Raw genomic sequence first — 13798 nt, forward strand, 5'->3', positions numbered from 1 at the left:
GAATTTTCCTTCCTCTGCAAGAGTTGAAGTTTTCAAGTAGACACGATTAGAATCCTCGGCAAGCTGGCTAATGTTGAGAAAAACCTCTCATCACATTTTCATTATTATTAGAAATTCTTTAGACTTAAAAAAAAAATAGTGTGACAGTTGATCATTATCAGGCATGCAGATGGACAGAGTAATTTGTCCTCTGTTACAAGTTAGGCCCCAGACGAAAACAATGGCAAAAGAATTCAAGCTGAGAAGACACTGTATTTCCCACCAAGAACACAAGCAGATTCCTTGCTTCTTTGGTACAGTGCTGAGATAAGGAGGGCCCGACACAAATTCCATGGACTGGTCATGGTGGTGGAAGAACAAGATTCAAGGCTGAACTTGAAGGAGTTACAGTGGATTCTGTTGAACCAATCCTAAAACTGCTTACAACTTGGGATTTGGCAGGGTGTTTTCAGAGTTCTTTCCCTGAGTCGTTTATTACCAGCCTTGAGGGTTGGCAGGCACCTTTAGCAAATAAAAATACAGGATGCCTGCTTAAATTTGAATTTCAGGTAGAAAATAAATACTTTTTAAATTCCTGTACTTAACATACAGTGTTATATTAGTTTCAGGTGCACAATATAATGATTCAACAATGAATAGTTGTTTTTTTTTTTTTTCCACTATAAGCGTGTCCTAAGTATTTAATCTGGCCACTCTAACCTAGACCACTCACTGGGACTTCTTCTTCTTCTTCTTCTTTTTAAGATTTTATTTATTTATTTGACAGAGAGAGATCACAAGTAGGCAGAGAGAGGGAGGAAGCAGGCTCCCTGCTGAGCAGAGAGCCTGATGCGGGGCTTGATCCCAGGACCCTGAGATCATGACCTGAGCTGAAGGCAGAGGCTTAACCCACGGAGCCACCCAGGCGCCCCTGGGAATTCTTGATTACCATCACCCATCTATAGCTTTTTCTGAGAGTAGGGGTATAAAGGGTTTGGAAAGCTCTTTGGTTTCACATGCCGCTGTCAGAAAGGAAAGAACACATTTATTGAACATAGGCAGGTGTCTTCACAGTATCCTATTGCCGTCTTCCCAAGAACCCTGTAAGACAGGTAGGTCACTAGCCCTATTTTATAATGAGGAAGCTGAGATTCACAAGTTAGTTTACCTAAGGCCACAAAAATCCTGCCAACCCAGAAACTTGGGACTGACTTCAGTTCTCCGTGCAAACCTTATTACTACACACGCCAGGTCTAGAGCCAGCTGGTTGGTTGGTCTGTTGATTTGTTTCTAAGTGGAAGCTTTGCAGCAGCCCACATCCAGGTCCCGGCTGCCCACGGGCAGGCTCTGGCAGACACGGGGCTAGCTAGGTGACTCTTCTAAACCTCAGTCCCCTCATCCGTAAATTGGAAATAGTGCCTACGTCTAGGTTCACTCTGAGGATTGAAAGAGTTCCTATAAGCAAAATGCCCAGCACGTGTCTGCCACGCAGCACACACCCAGGACAGCCCCCTTTAAAGCCAGTTTCGTTCATTGTCCTGCTAAGGAGCTGAGGGGTCCGACGGAGCTGGAGATCACAGGCAGCCTGGAAATGCATGTTCACGCCTTGAACCCCAGTGAAAGAGCTTCATTTTCTCAATATGTGGGGAGGGGAGGTACCCCTTTCCTGGAAGCAGTGGGGGCTCTGGAGCTTCTCCAGAGGCCTGGAGGATGTCTTATGTAATCCTTCCAGGGATTTGGCTGGAGGCATGATTGAGAGATGTTTAAATGGGGCGGGGAGGAAACTCTAAGAATGGAAAGACCTTGTGACTTGGGAGGGGCGTGCTGGAGGTCTGGCTTTGCCGGCCCCTCCCTGCTTCCACTCCCGCCTTCAGTTCCCTCCGGCTCCTCCTCTCCCCATCTGCGGCTCCGACCTGGAGTCCCGGGAACCAGCCAACCAGCTGCTGTTGTTGTAGACCTAAAGCCACCTCACAGCAGAACCCCTTTGCTTTGGTAAGTCTTCAAAGCTCGGTGATAGGTGGCTTTCCTCTCCCGGGACTGAGGGTTTGGACCAAAGGAATTCAGCTCTCCCAACCGGTTAGCTGCTGTTCCTTCAGTCCGGAGGAGTGGAAGGCGATGGGGGTACTTCATTTTAGCTACTAGGAAATTACCTTGGCTCTGTAAGCACTTTTTCCGGACTAATTACTCACCATTATCGGTAGTGGCATTGGACACTGAGTGAATGGGAGCCCCAGCTTTCCGCCTTTGCATACAATTGACAATGAAAGTGACAGCATGTGTCCTACTTCCTCCCACTCCTCCCAGGACTTGGGCTCCTGCAACAGAGATAACTCATCAGGAGTGGAGAGCTTACTATGAAATATTGAGTCAGTATTTTAAAAATGGGGCATGAAGGATACTTTGTGTGGTTTAAGGAGCCTTGGGGGGATGTCAGGCTTCTCACCTGAAGTGAGGATCCAGGTGGGTTTGGATGCCCTGTTTTAAACTTCTGCTGAAAATGGCTGGGGTCTGATTTTGTAGCTCTTTAAAAAAATCTTTTTAATAAAGTTCGATATCTTTGCTCTTAGGGGATAGCTGTGGACTGTAGTTGTTTTGGTTTGGTTCAAGAAAGCACTGAGTGGTAACACATTCAGTATTACTATCTGTGTTCAGATCTCTTATGCGGTTTAATTCAGGTTTTGGCTCATCCAGATTAATCTAGCTTTAAAAAGCTACGTGTCCTAAAAAAAAAAAAAAAAAAAAAAGCTACCTGTCCTCCCCCAAGAAACTATCCCTGGCCTAGAACCAGTCAGTGGCCACCATATTTACAAATTCTGGAGCCCCAAGTTAATCTGACAAGTTCTCCCTTTCTTCCCCAGCGACCCCTTCCTCCTCTTGTCAGAATCTGGAGGAATTAGGCAAAGTGGGTCAAGCACAGGCTTGGAGTCCCATCTGCTATTTTCTTACTGTGTGAGTTTAAATTAATCGCTCTTAAATTTCAGTTTTCACAGAAATGAGGAAGCTGGTTATAATAGCATAATATATATAGAGAGAGGCTTTCTCCCAAACTCTGCCCCCTAATAATGCCCAGTGAGGGTGAGAAATTCAAAGCAATTCTTTTTGGGGACTCAATGACGTGCTCACTTGGCATCACTGCTGGGTCAGCCCCCTCAAGTCTCCTGAAACTCAGCCTGTCCTCAGCCTCTGGGACCTTCTTTTCTATTTTAAATGGTTGATTACTGTCTCTTTTTTGAAAATCTCCTTGTGTTTTATGATGTGTATATTCTATTATTCTGTGGCAGGGCTTCTCAAGTCATTTGTGAGACAGATTGCTGGGTCCCCCTTTGAGTCCTTCTGATGCAGTAGGTCTGGGGTAGGCCCCAGGAATTTGCATTTTTAACAGGTTCTGAGATAAAACTGATTCTGCTGGTCTGGGGACTGTGATGTGATAACTCTACACTTGTCACCTTTAATATCCCCTTACTTAGGAATTAGTAGGAATTTACTGTTACAACTCCGAGTTATTAAGTCAAGGAGCTAATTAATAAACTAGACTTGTCATGGAAAGCCAAGTTCCCAGAGAATTGAGAGAAATGTGATTTGTTAAAAATTCAGATAGGGTGATTTGAAAGCAGTCTGGGCAGCCAAAAACCACTCTAAGTAAACTGGTAACATACCTTAAACTGCTAATCACTGAGTGTTAATCAGTCCGGTAGCTTGGTCAAAGAAATCCGTGTTTATACACAGTAACCAGGATCCTTTCAGTACCAACATGGTTAAGCAAACTGTCATCCTTAAACACTGGATCCAACTCGCACGTTTTAGGGGTGACTTGGCACCCACTACACCATTTAACAGACATGAAATGCACTTTCGGTAGCTGGTATGATCATTGCCATGTCCCTCTCCGGTCTCTAGCAAGCTTAGATAAGGAAGGGGCTTATCACGAGGTTCTTCACAGGGCAATGCCAGGAGACCGGCAAATGTCTCTAATTAGCGCAGTTCCTAATGACTGCAAATCTTTAGTTTGCATGGAGCCCAGCATTAGATAGAGCTCCCGTCTGTGACAACTTGCCCAAGTCCCCAGAGGTCCCTTTTCATACCCTCTTATTTCATTTCTTTTCTCTCTCCTTTACTTAATTTCTGATGATACTGAGGCTATGGTAGACTTTATCTTGAGTGTTCAAACTGGCATTAACACTAGCATTTTTATATTTGCATATACATTTTTAAGCAATATATTGTAGGTACCCATAAGTATTTATTTATTTATTTGTTTGTTTGTTTAATTCATTTTTAAAGTAATTTCTGTGCCCAGTATAGGGCTCGAACTCATGGCCCCAAGATCAAGAGTCATATGCTCTGCCAACTAAACCAGCCAGACGCCCCTGCATATACGTTTTTATGAAATGGATTTTGAGGGTTTTTTTTTTTTAAGATTTTATTTATTTATTTGACAGAGAGAGAGAGAGATCACAAGTAAGCAAAGAGGCAGGCAGGGTAGGGGAAGTAGGCTCCCTGCTGAGCAGACCACCCGATGTGGGGCAAGATCCCAGGACCCTGCGATCATGAGCTGAGCCAAAGGCAGAGGCTTAACCCACTGAGCCACGCAGGTGCCCCTGGATTTTGAGTTTTTTATGGGTAAAAAGACTCCAGTCTTAAGTTACTTTTTAAATAGCTTAGTTTATTTCTTGGTGTAGTAAAGTTGCTACAAACATTTCCACTGGGTCATTATATTCAACATGCGCTTTTTAGGCACTTTTGCTTTGGGTTTCAGGTAGGAAAAACTGTAGCCTCAAAAGGAAAAGGGAAGTTTGGGGGTTTGCCTTTTTTTTTTTCCTTTTTTTCAAAGTGTCCTAGAAACCTAGGGATGCCCCCACACCAGGCATACGTAGCTTCCATCTTCAATGGAGCTCAGCGACTGGTCTGCTCTGGGAAGCACGGGTAGCCACCGTTTGCTAACTGCCTGCGCGTCAGCATCAGAATGGCAGGTGGCTGGTCATCTCTGTGAGCATGTTCCTAGTTAGCCGCAAACAGGTGCCCACATTTGCCGGGGGTGGCTGTTTCCACACAAGTGCTCCTGCACACACAAAGGGTAGCCTCGTTTTTACCAACCATGTGGCTTTCTCAAAAAGGAGTGAGGTTGGCACATTCCTCCAGGGCTTTTGAGGTCAGTGAAGAAAAACAACAGCCCAAGAAAGGGGGCTTGAGAATGCCAAAGGGAATCATCGCCTGAAACATAGTTGCAGGAGCGAAAGGATGGGTCATGGGCTGCCTCCTTCTAGAAGGCCATCAGCGTAGGACTCTGGAATACCTAATGGAGGCGTTCTGCCTAGATCAGACAATGCATGAGCACGTTCTTCAGTGTGACAACGAATTCCTGCTGAGACGATGAAGACAAGGAATTCCCGGTTTAGTTACTGAGAAGTAACCAGTCTTGGAGATTTATGGGTTTTCTCTCTGGCCAGGACCTGGGGAAATCAGTCCGTCTTGGAGATTCTGGTCAAGTGCATCTTTCAAATAACACTTCCATTGCCATTAAGGTCAAGAACGCCCAGTCAGGGTGAGTGCATTTAGTGCCGGGGAAAGGCAGAGACATCTCCATCCAGGGTTGCTCACCTCCCAGCTGCTTTGGGGCCCTCCCTCTGGATTCTGAGGTTGATCCCGATTCATATAAACCAAGCCTCCTGCCCTGCGCTGTCTGGGGAGGGGCCCGTCTCCGCAGAAGCTCAGTCAACCCGCCTGGCCTCCGACTCCCCGGCACATTCCCCGGGTTGGGTTCTTTCCAGGGTGAACCAGTCAGCATACAGCTACTACCAGTCCACTCAGACGTGAAATCCCTCTTGGTCCCAAACTCTGGAAATGATCGGGATTAACCTTAGAATAACGCGCCAGTGTTTCTAACACCCTGGTAAGGTTGACTTTCTGGTTCGTCAGTTACCACCTCTTTCCTTAGGAAGCGCCGCAGCTCTCCCCCTCCAAAGGGCAGTGAATGGGCTGCGCTAACCACATTGGATGTAGTTTCTGGTGTGGATTATATCACGCAGAAGAGTGCATTAAACATGTGTGTTTGGTTTAAAGAACAAATCAGAGAATGCACAGCTACATAACCACACCCAAGGAGGAATGTTGCCAGGACCCCGCCCCACCCCACATTGTGTACAGTGCCCCTCCCCCCTTCAGTTAAATCCTCTTTCCCCAGAAGTACTCTGATTCTGTTGTACATATTTTCTTGTTTTGCTTTCTATTTTTATCACCTAAATATGAATCTCTAGTTTCATTTTGCTCATTTTAATTTTTTTAAAGATTTTATTTGTTTATTTGAGAGAGAGGACAAGCTGGGGGGAGTCTAAGCACGGAGCCCAACATGGGGCTCAGTCCCAGGACCTCGAGATCATGATCCCAGCCAAAGGCTGCCACTAAACGGACTGAGCCAGCCAGGAGCCTCTATTTGCTTATTTTATTTTATTTTTTTAAAGATTTTATTTGTTTATTTGACAGACAGAGATCACAAGTAAGCAGAGAGGCAGGCAGAGAGAGAGAAGGAAGCAGGCTCCCCGCCGAGCAGAGAGCCCGATGCGGGGCTCGATCCCAGGACCCTGGGACCATGACCTGAGCCGAAGGCGGAGGCTTTAACCCACTGAGCCACCCAGGCGCCCCATCTATTTGCTTATTTTAGAGCATGGGATTGTGAAGTGTGTATTATTTTGGGTCTTGCTTCTTTGCTTACTATTTGCGAATTTCATCATGTGTGAAGCTGTGTATTTTCTTTGCTATATGGTATTCCTTTGTTTGAATACACTACAATTCTACCATTCCTATTGAGATATTTGAGTTGTTTCCTTATTGGTTTTCTTGGGTTTTGGTTGGTTGTTTCATGTTTTTATTTAAATTCTAGCTGGTTAACATATAGTGTAATACTGGTTTTAGGAGGAGAATTTAGTGATTCATCACTTATGTACAACAGCCAGTGCTCATCATAACAGGTGCCCTCCTTAATACCCATCGCCCATTTAGCTCTCCCCCCTAACCTTATTTGTCTTTTTGTGAACAATGCTGCTATAAAGTTTATTCTTTTGCATAAGTTTCTCGGGATATACCTAAGAAAGGATCTCTGTGTGTAGGATATGCAAATTTCCAAAATGGTCATGCTGATTAACATTCCCACTAGCAATGGATGGGAGTTTGTACTGCCCTACACCTTCATGTAGACTAGGTATTACCAGAGTTTTAAGTTTGGCGGTCTTGTACATAGTAGTGATTCATTGAGGGCTTAATTTGTGTTTTCCTGAGTACTTACGAAACTGAACACTTGATTCTGTCTGTTGGTCATAGATTTCTACTTCTGTGCACTGTTTGTTGAAAGGTTTAACCCGTTTTTCTGTTAGGCTGCCTGTCTCAGCTATCTTTGAGTCCTTCTGGGACTCTCTCTTAATGTTGATAGCTAATGTCCACGGCTCCATTATCTCAATATCTGTGGTGGCTTGTTAGAAATGGGCTATTAAATGGGTTCTTACAGGAAAGTGATGTTATATATTCACAGGGAAAGGATGTTTCTGCAAAAGCACAAATGGCTAAATGTGGAGATACAATAGGAACCTTTTCTAATACAAAAAAATAAGGCTTTGTCTTTTCCTGAGAATATAATCATTTGGGATGTGGTCCAGATTCCACATTTGTCAAAATCACTTATATAACTCTTTTATCTTTGCACTACTGACAGTTTGCACTGTTAATAAATTTTTTAAAACTGGAAACCAAACTGAGGAGCTGAGAAGTCTTCTCCCTGTCCGTTCTATACTAATAGCTTATGTCGCAAATTGCAGAGCGATAGTGATGACCCACGGTATGTTTTATATAGCCTGCACAGTGTTTTAGTGTTTATTTTTGGTTTTTGGGTTTTTTGTTTGTTTGCTTCTCGGTGGAGATAGTATTTTAAAATTAGATATCTTACATAAAACTCTGAGATTTTTGCCTTAATTGTTGGGGGGAAAATGTAATCATTAGGCAGTAGTGGTTCCTCATTCCCACATGGCAGAAATTACGTGGATCTAAGTGGTGGTTCCCTGTCAGCATTGGAGTCAGATTTTGTTTTCCCCCATATCCAATCTCTCTCTCTTCCATATCATTAGAGTTTGTAGCTGGGCGGGTGGCTGTCCCAAATAAAGACTCTGTATTGCAATGTCCTTTGCATTAAGCATAGCTGTCTGATTGTTCTGGCCCATAGACTTAGGGAAAGTGAGCAGATTTCATGTTCTGCCCCTAAATAATGGGTTTGTCCTCTCTCATTACTGTTCCCCGACCTAATGGCTGAAATGTCAACACGGTGACACAGTGATGGGCTGTCTTGGACCAGGTGAAGGATAGCAACAAGAGAAGAGTTTGGGGCCCTGGATATTTCACCAGTCAAAATGTTGATCTCTGTCACATATGGTCAAGTCCAGTCTATGTCCTGAGTAATACTGCAAATGGGCAACGTTTTCTTTTCTTCATAGTCCCCACCATTCTTAACTGTGTTTCTGTTTCTTTTTCTTTTCTTTCTTTTTTTTTTTTTTAAGATTTTACTTACTCACTTGAGAGTGAGAGAGAGAGAGTACACTCCTAAGGGGGGCGGGTAGGGAGAGGGAAAAGCAGACTCCCCACTGAGCGGGGAGCCTGACATGGGGCTCTGTCTCAGGACCTGAGATCATGACCCAAGCTGAAGGCAAATGCTTAACCCACTGAGCCACCCGGGCGCCTGGTTTCTTGTTTCTAATACTGAATCTGACTTGCCCATTTTTGTTTTCGTTTTAAGATTTTATTTATTTGACAGAGAGAGACACAGCAAGAGAGGGAACACAAGCAGAGGGAGTGGGAGAGGGAGAATCAGGCTTCGTGCTGAGCAGGGGGCTCAATCCCAGGACGGTGGGAAAGGCAGATGCTTAATGACTGAGACACCCAGGTGCCCCCTGACTTGCCTGTTTTTAGCTAGCTTAGATAGTTGAATGCCTAATGCCTCTCTCACTTGGCTTTTGATAGGCATTTGTACCTAAGGGGTATTTGTATTGGGATATCTATAATCTAAGAGTGACACGAGAATTTCGTTAGGTCTAAAAGATACAATTAGAAGTTTTAGGGTTGGATTAGAAAAAACTTTATAATAATTCGAGTCGTGTTTTTTCAAAATCAACAATGCGGCTGCCTGGGTGGCTCAGTGGATTGAGCCTCTGCTTTCGGCTCGGGTCTTGGTCTCAGGGTCCTGGGATCGAGTCCCAAGTTGGGCTCTCTGCTCATCGGGGAGCCTGCTTCCTCCTCTCTCTCTCTCTGCCTATTTGTGATTACTCTCTGTCAAACTCAACATTGCTAACATTTTGGGCGGGATAATTCTTTGTTGTTGGGGCTCTATTCTTTTTATTATAGGAAACAGAGCAGCTATCCTGGCCTCTGCTCAGCAGATGCCAGTAATGCCTCCCTTCAGCTGTGACTATGAAAAATGTCTTAATGTCTAAGCCCAGCTGGCTCAATCAGTAGGGCAAGCAACTCTTTATCTCAGGGTTGTAAGTTCGAGCCGCACACTAGCTGTAGAGATTACTTAAAAAGTTAAATCTTTAAAAAAAAAAAAAAAAAAAGTCTTAGTGGAGTACCTGGGTGGCTCAGTCAGTTAAGCATCTGCCTTCAGCTCAAGTCATGATCCCAATGTCCTGGGATCAAGTCCCACATCAAGCTCCCTGCTCAGCGTGGGGTCTGCTTCTCCCTCTCCCTCTGTTCCTTCCCCTGCTCACGATCTCTCTCGCTGTCTCTTTCTCTCTCAGATAAATAAATAAATAAAATCTTTTTTAAAAATGTCATAAGACATTGCCAAGTGCCCCCTGAGGAGCAAAGCCACACAGGTTAAAAGCCACTAAAGTGTATTTCTTTCTTTTTCTTTCTTTTCTGAATTAATATACCTTATTATTTTAGAGCAGTTTTAGGTTTCCAGGAAATTTGAGCGAAAAGTACGGAGTTCCCATCTACCCTCTTTTTCTTTCCCCTTCATGTCCCACCCCCAGCAGTTTATGCTACTATTAACATCTTGCACTAGTGGGTACATTTGTTACAATTGAATCAATGTTATTACATAATTATTAACTAAAGTCCCTAGTTAAGTTAGGATTCAGTCTGTGTTGTACGAGTTTATAAATTTGAACAAATGCGTAATATCATGTATGTCATTACAGTATTATTCAGAATAGGTGAAGTGCCCCCAAATCCCTTGGGCTCTACCTGTTCAGGTATACTTTTAAAGTAGTCTAAACTCTGCTTAAAATGATCCCTAAGCTGTATCCCTATTGATGCACATTTTGGTTGCTTCCTGGCAATTGATCGGTTCCCCAGAAAAGTCTTCGTGAGTGAATACTCATTGTTATTTAGGATACCGGCCCATGATTGATCTTTGGTGCTATATTGATTTATTCAACCCCCGCATCCAGATGAAGAGCATCTTACCACATCTTATAACCACATCTTACAACTGGGGTGGTTCTAACTGTAGTCCCCCCCGCCCCACACCTGTGGGTTCATTTTCCATGGTTTCAGTTACCCGTGGTCCGGGAGAGATGATCCTCAGATCATCTCAAATCGTCAGAAGATTAGTAGCCTAACACTAGGTCTCAATGCCTCGGTCGTTCCCTCACTGCATCTCCTCATCTCACATCATCGTATGAAGAATGATGAATATAGGACAATAAGATATTTTTAGAGAAAGAACAATGTTCATTTAAGTTTTATTACAGTACATTGTTAAATTGTCTATTCTATTTTTTTTTAAGTTTTTATTTATTTATTTGACAGAGAGATCGCAAGTAGGCAGAGAGGCAGGCCGAAGAGAGGGGCGGGAAGCAGGCTCCCCGCTGAGCAGAGAGCCCTGTACAGGGCTCGATCCCGGGACCCTGAGATCATAACCTGAGCCAAAGGTGGAGGCTTAACCCCCTGAGCCACCCAGGTGCTCCTATTTTATTATTATTGTTTTTAATCTCTTACTATGCCTAATTTACAAATTAAACTTTATCATGGGTATGTATATATAGGAGAAAAGACAGTATATAGGGTTTGGTACTATCTGTGGTTTCAGACATCCACTGGAAGTCTGGGAGTGTATCTCCTGTGGATAAGGGGGGACTATTGTTTTGTTTTGTTTTTTTTTAAAGATTTTATTGATTTATTTGACAGAGATCACAAGTAGGCAGAGAGGCAGACAGAGAGAGAGGAGGAAGCAGGCTCCCCGCTGAGCAGAGAGCCCCATGCGGGGCTCGATCCCAGGACTCTGGGATCATGACCTGAGCCGAAGGCAGAGGCTTTAACCCACTGAGCCACCCAGGTGCCCCAAGGGGGGAATATTGTATAGTTAAAATTACTCATGACAGTTCCTTGAAGGGTGTCTGCGTGGCTCAGTGGGTGGGTGGTTGACTCTTGATCTCAGCTCAGATCATGATCTCAGGGTCCTGGGATCTGGCCCCGTGTCAGACTCAGCCCTCAGCAGGAAATCTTCTTGAGATTGTCTCTCCCTCTGTCTCTGCCCCGACTCCTCTAAAATAAATTAATAAATCTTAAAAAGAAAAGAAGAGAAATTCCTTGAAAAGATGACATGTCAAAGAGCAGAGATTATCTTTCAATAAATCCAACCCAGGGACTAGTTTTCTTCTGTTGAAACACATAGTTCTTTCTTTAGTTAGGCACTAACATGTAAGTTGTTGGTGTTTACCAAGCATGTACTAAATGCTTAAATTCTAGAAAAATCTCAGTGTTGTGAGATGCTGGTGCTTTGAGGACACAGGAACTGAAGCCTTCTTAAAGGGCCTCAACGTCAGTCATCCCATTTACTCTCAATGAGCTCACTGAATAGAATGATGGATAAAATCTCTCCCTTACTTCTGTCCCCTCTCCTTTCTCTTTTGCTTCCGCATACTAAGTGTACGGTGTGTACTCGATACATACTTGCTAAAAGAATAAATGAAGTTATAATAAATAGCAGCTTCTACTTTAGCGAGGTCTTGATTGCCACAAAGTTAACAATAACCCAGAGAGGTAACTGAGTGCTGGGCTGAGTCCTTGGAACATAGCATATAGTTCACATGGACCCAGAAGATAATAATCCATATGTCATTGGTGGTGACAATGAATAACAAAAAGTGTTGTCCTTAGCCTATCATTTAGAATATGTACATGAATTTTCCCTTCACAAAAAAAACTCCCAAGCCAACTTCTCTGAAAAAGGAAATGGGATTTGAAGGACAGAGCATCAAAGAAATTATTAAGAAAAATAAATATCATTACTGAGAGTTGACAGATGACCTTTAATATGAATAAATTGGATTGTGGTATATTTTGGTTTTCAGGAAGCCCAAACCTGTTCTCCAAGATTGTCCATGTGGTTAAGCCATACTGCTTAGATTTCAAATGAATAGAGAGATTTATTCTTACGTAAGAACAGGAGCCAAGTGACTTTTTATTTCCTGTAGCAATTTGTAAAGCAGGATCTTTAACCTTTAGGAAGGGCCACAACCTTCCTTTTGAAACATAATGTTGACAGGTGCAAATCATAGTGTCTCCAAGCCAGGTGACACTCAACTCTTGGTTCTTACTGGAAGACAGTAAGTGTATGTACAGTTTGCTCAGTGGGTTCACTTGATTGCCCTGTAGCACGGTCAGGAAATGTGATGGTAAAGCCAAAAGACAAAATTAGACAGTGAAAGAGAACCACTTATATCAGCCTGCTCTGGTGACAGGAGTGAGCAATTTCTAATATAGCACAGTACAGTGAGGGTCAAATAAAACCTGTCTGCAGGCCATGCCTGGTTCCCCAGATTAATCTGTAAGAATTGATTTGTGAGTGTTGAATGACTGCTTTGGGAAGAGATTCACCGTGCTTGGGTTTGGTCCTCCGGGTGGGGGGTTCATTTCTTTGAGTGTGAATCATTGGGGCAAACCCCAGGGAAGCTAATGTGAAAATTGCATGAATGATGGCTCTTGAAACTGATTAGTTCAGTGTTTTCATTTGTAACTAGCAGGTCATCCTGGGATCATGACCTGAGCCAAAGGCAGACACTTAACCAACTGAGCCACCCAGGTGCCCCTATATAAACTTTTTTATTGAATTGATATCTGTTATGAAAAATTGGTGATACTGCCCGAGTGGTTTCATGATAACCAACATTCCAACAACATTATGTGTCCACTAAAGGTCATTATGAGGGTGCTATAGGAACACAGAAAAAGTATGTGAAGAAATTTGAAGAATGCTGTGTGAAAATGGAATATCCACCATAATAATAATTATGGAATGGAACAGATACACATAAGAAATATACAATGAAAATGGCTGCAAGTTTATCAGGAGAGTAAGGAAAATAGGATTATGACACCTGAATACTGTAATTTTATTTTTTTTTTTTTTTGTCTCTTTAAAAACTTCAAAATATCAAATGGCTTGGGGTGGGGGTTCAGTTGGCGGCCCTCTCTAATTGAATCCTTAGCCTTATGTGTGTACTGATGGTATTTTGCTACAGCCCAGTATCCTGTAGTTATTTATCAGATTTCCTCTGGTGGCTAGGTTGGATGCTATTTTAGGTAACGGTGACTGACATTACTGTATTCCTCTTCTTTTCAGTGATGAAAATGCCAGGAAAGATTTGAAGACCCTACCAGCCTTCCCCACCAAAACTCTTCAGGAGCACCCATCCCTTGCTTACTGGTAAGCCAAAGCAGGACGACAGGTGACCCTGCTGTCATAGCCTCCATTGAGAAAAGCATGCTTTTCAAGAAATTAAAAGAAACATAAGTGAAGAAAGTATCCCATAGCCTATCACGTGCATCTGAGCCGCTG

General features: G+C 43.3%; 1 protein-coding gene across 1 annotated transcript in view; it reads left to right on the forward strand.

The window, feature by feature from the left end:
• The window catches only part of FRMD4B (FERM domain containing 4B), a 330954-nt gene that overhangs the window by 276218 nt on the left and 40938 nt on the right, over window positions 1–13798 (forward strand). The window contains exon 9 of the mRNA XM_080800053.1: window positions 13583–13666. Within this exon, the coding sequence (XP_080656179.1) occupies window positions 13583–13666 (84 nt within the window). The remainder of the gene's footprint in view (window positions 1–13582; window positions 13667–13798) is intronic.

The sequence above is a fragment of the Martes martes genome (assembly GCF_963455335.1).
Source record: "Martes martes genome assembly, chromosome: 1".
Classification (NCBI taxonomy): domain Eukaryota; kingdom Metazoa; phylum Chordata; class Mammalia; order Carnivora; family Mustelidae; genus Martes; species Martes martes.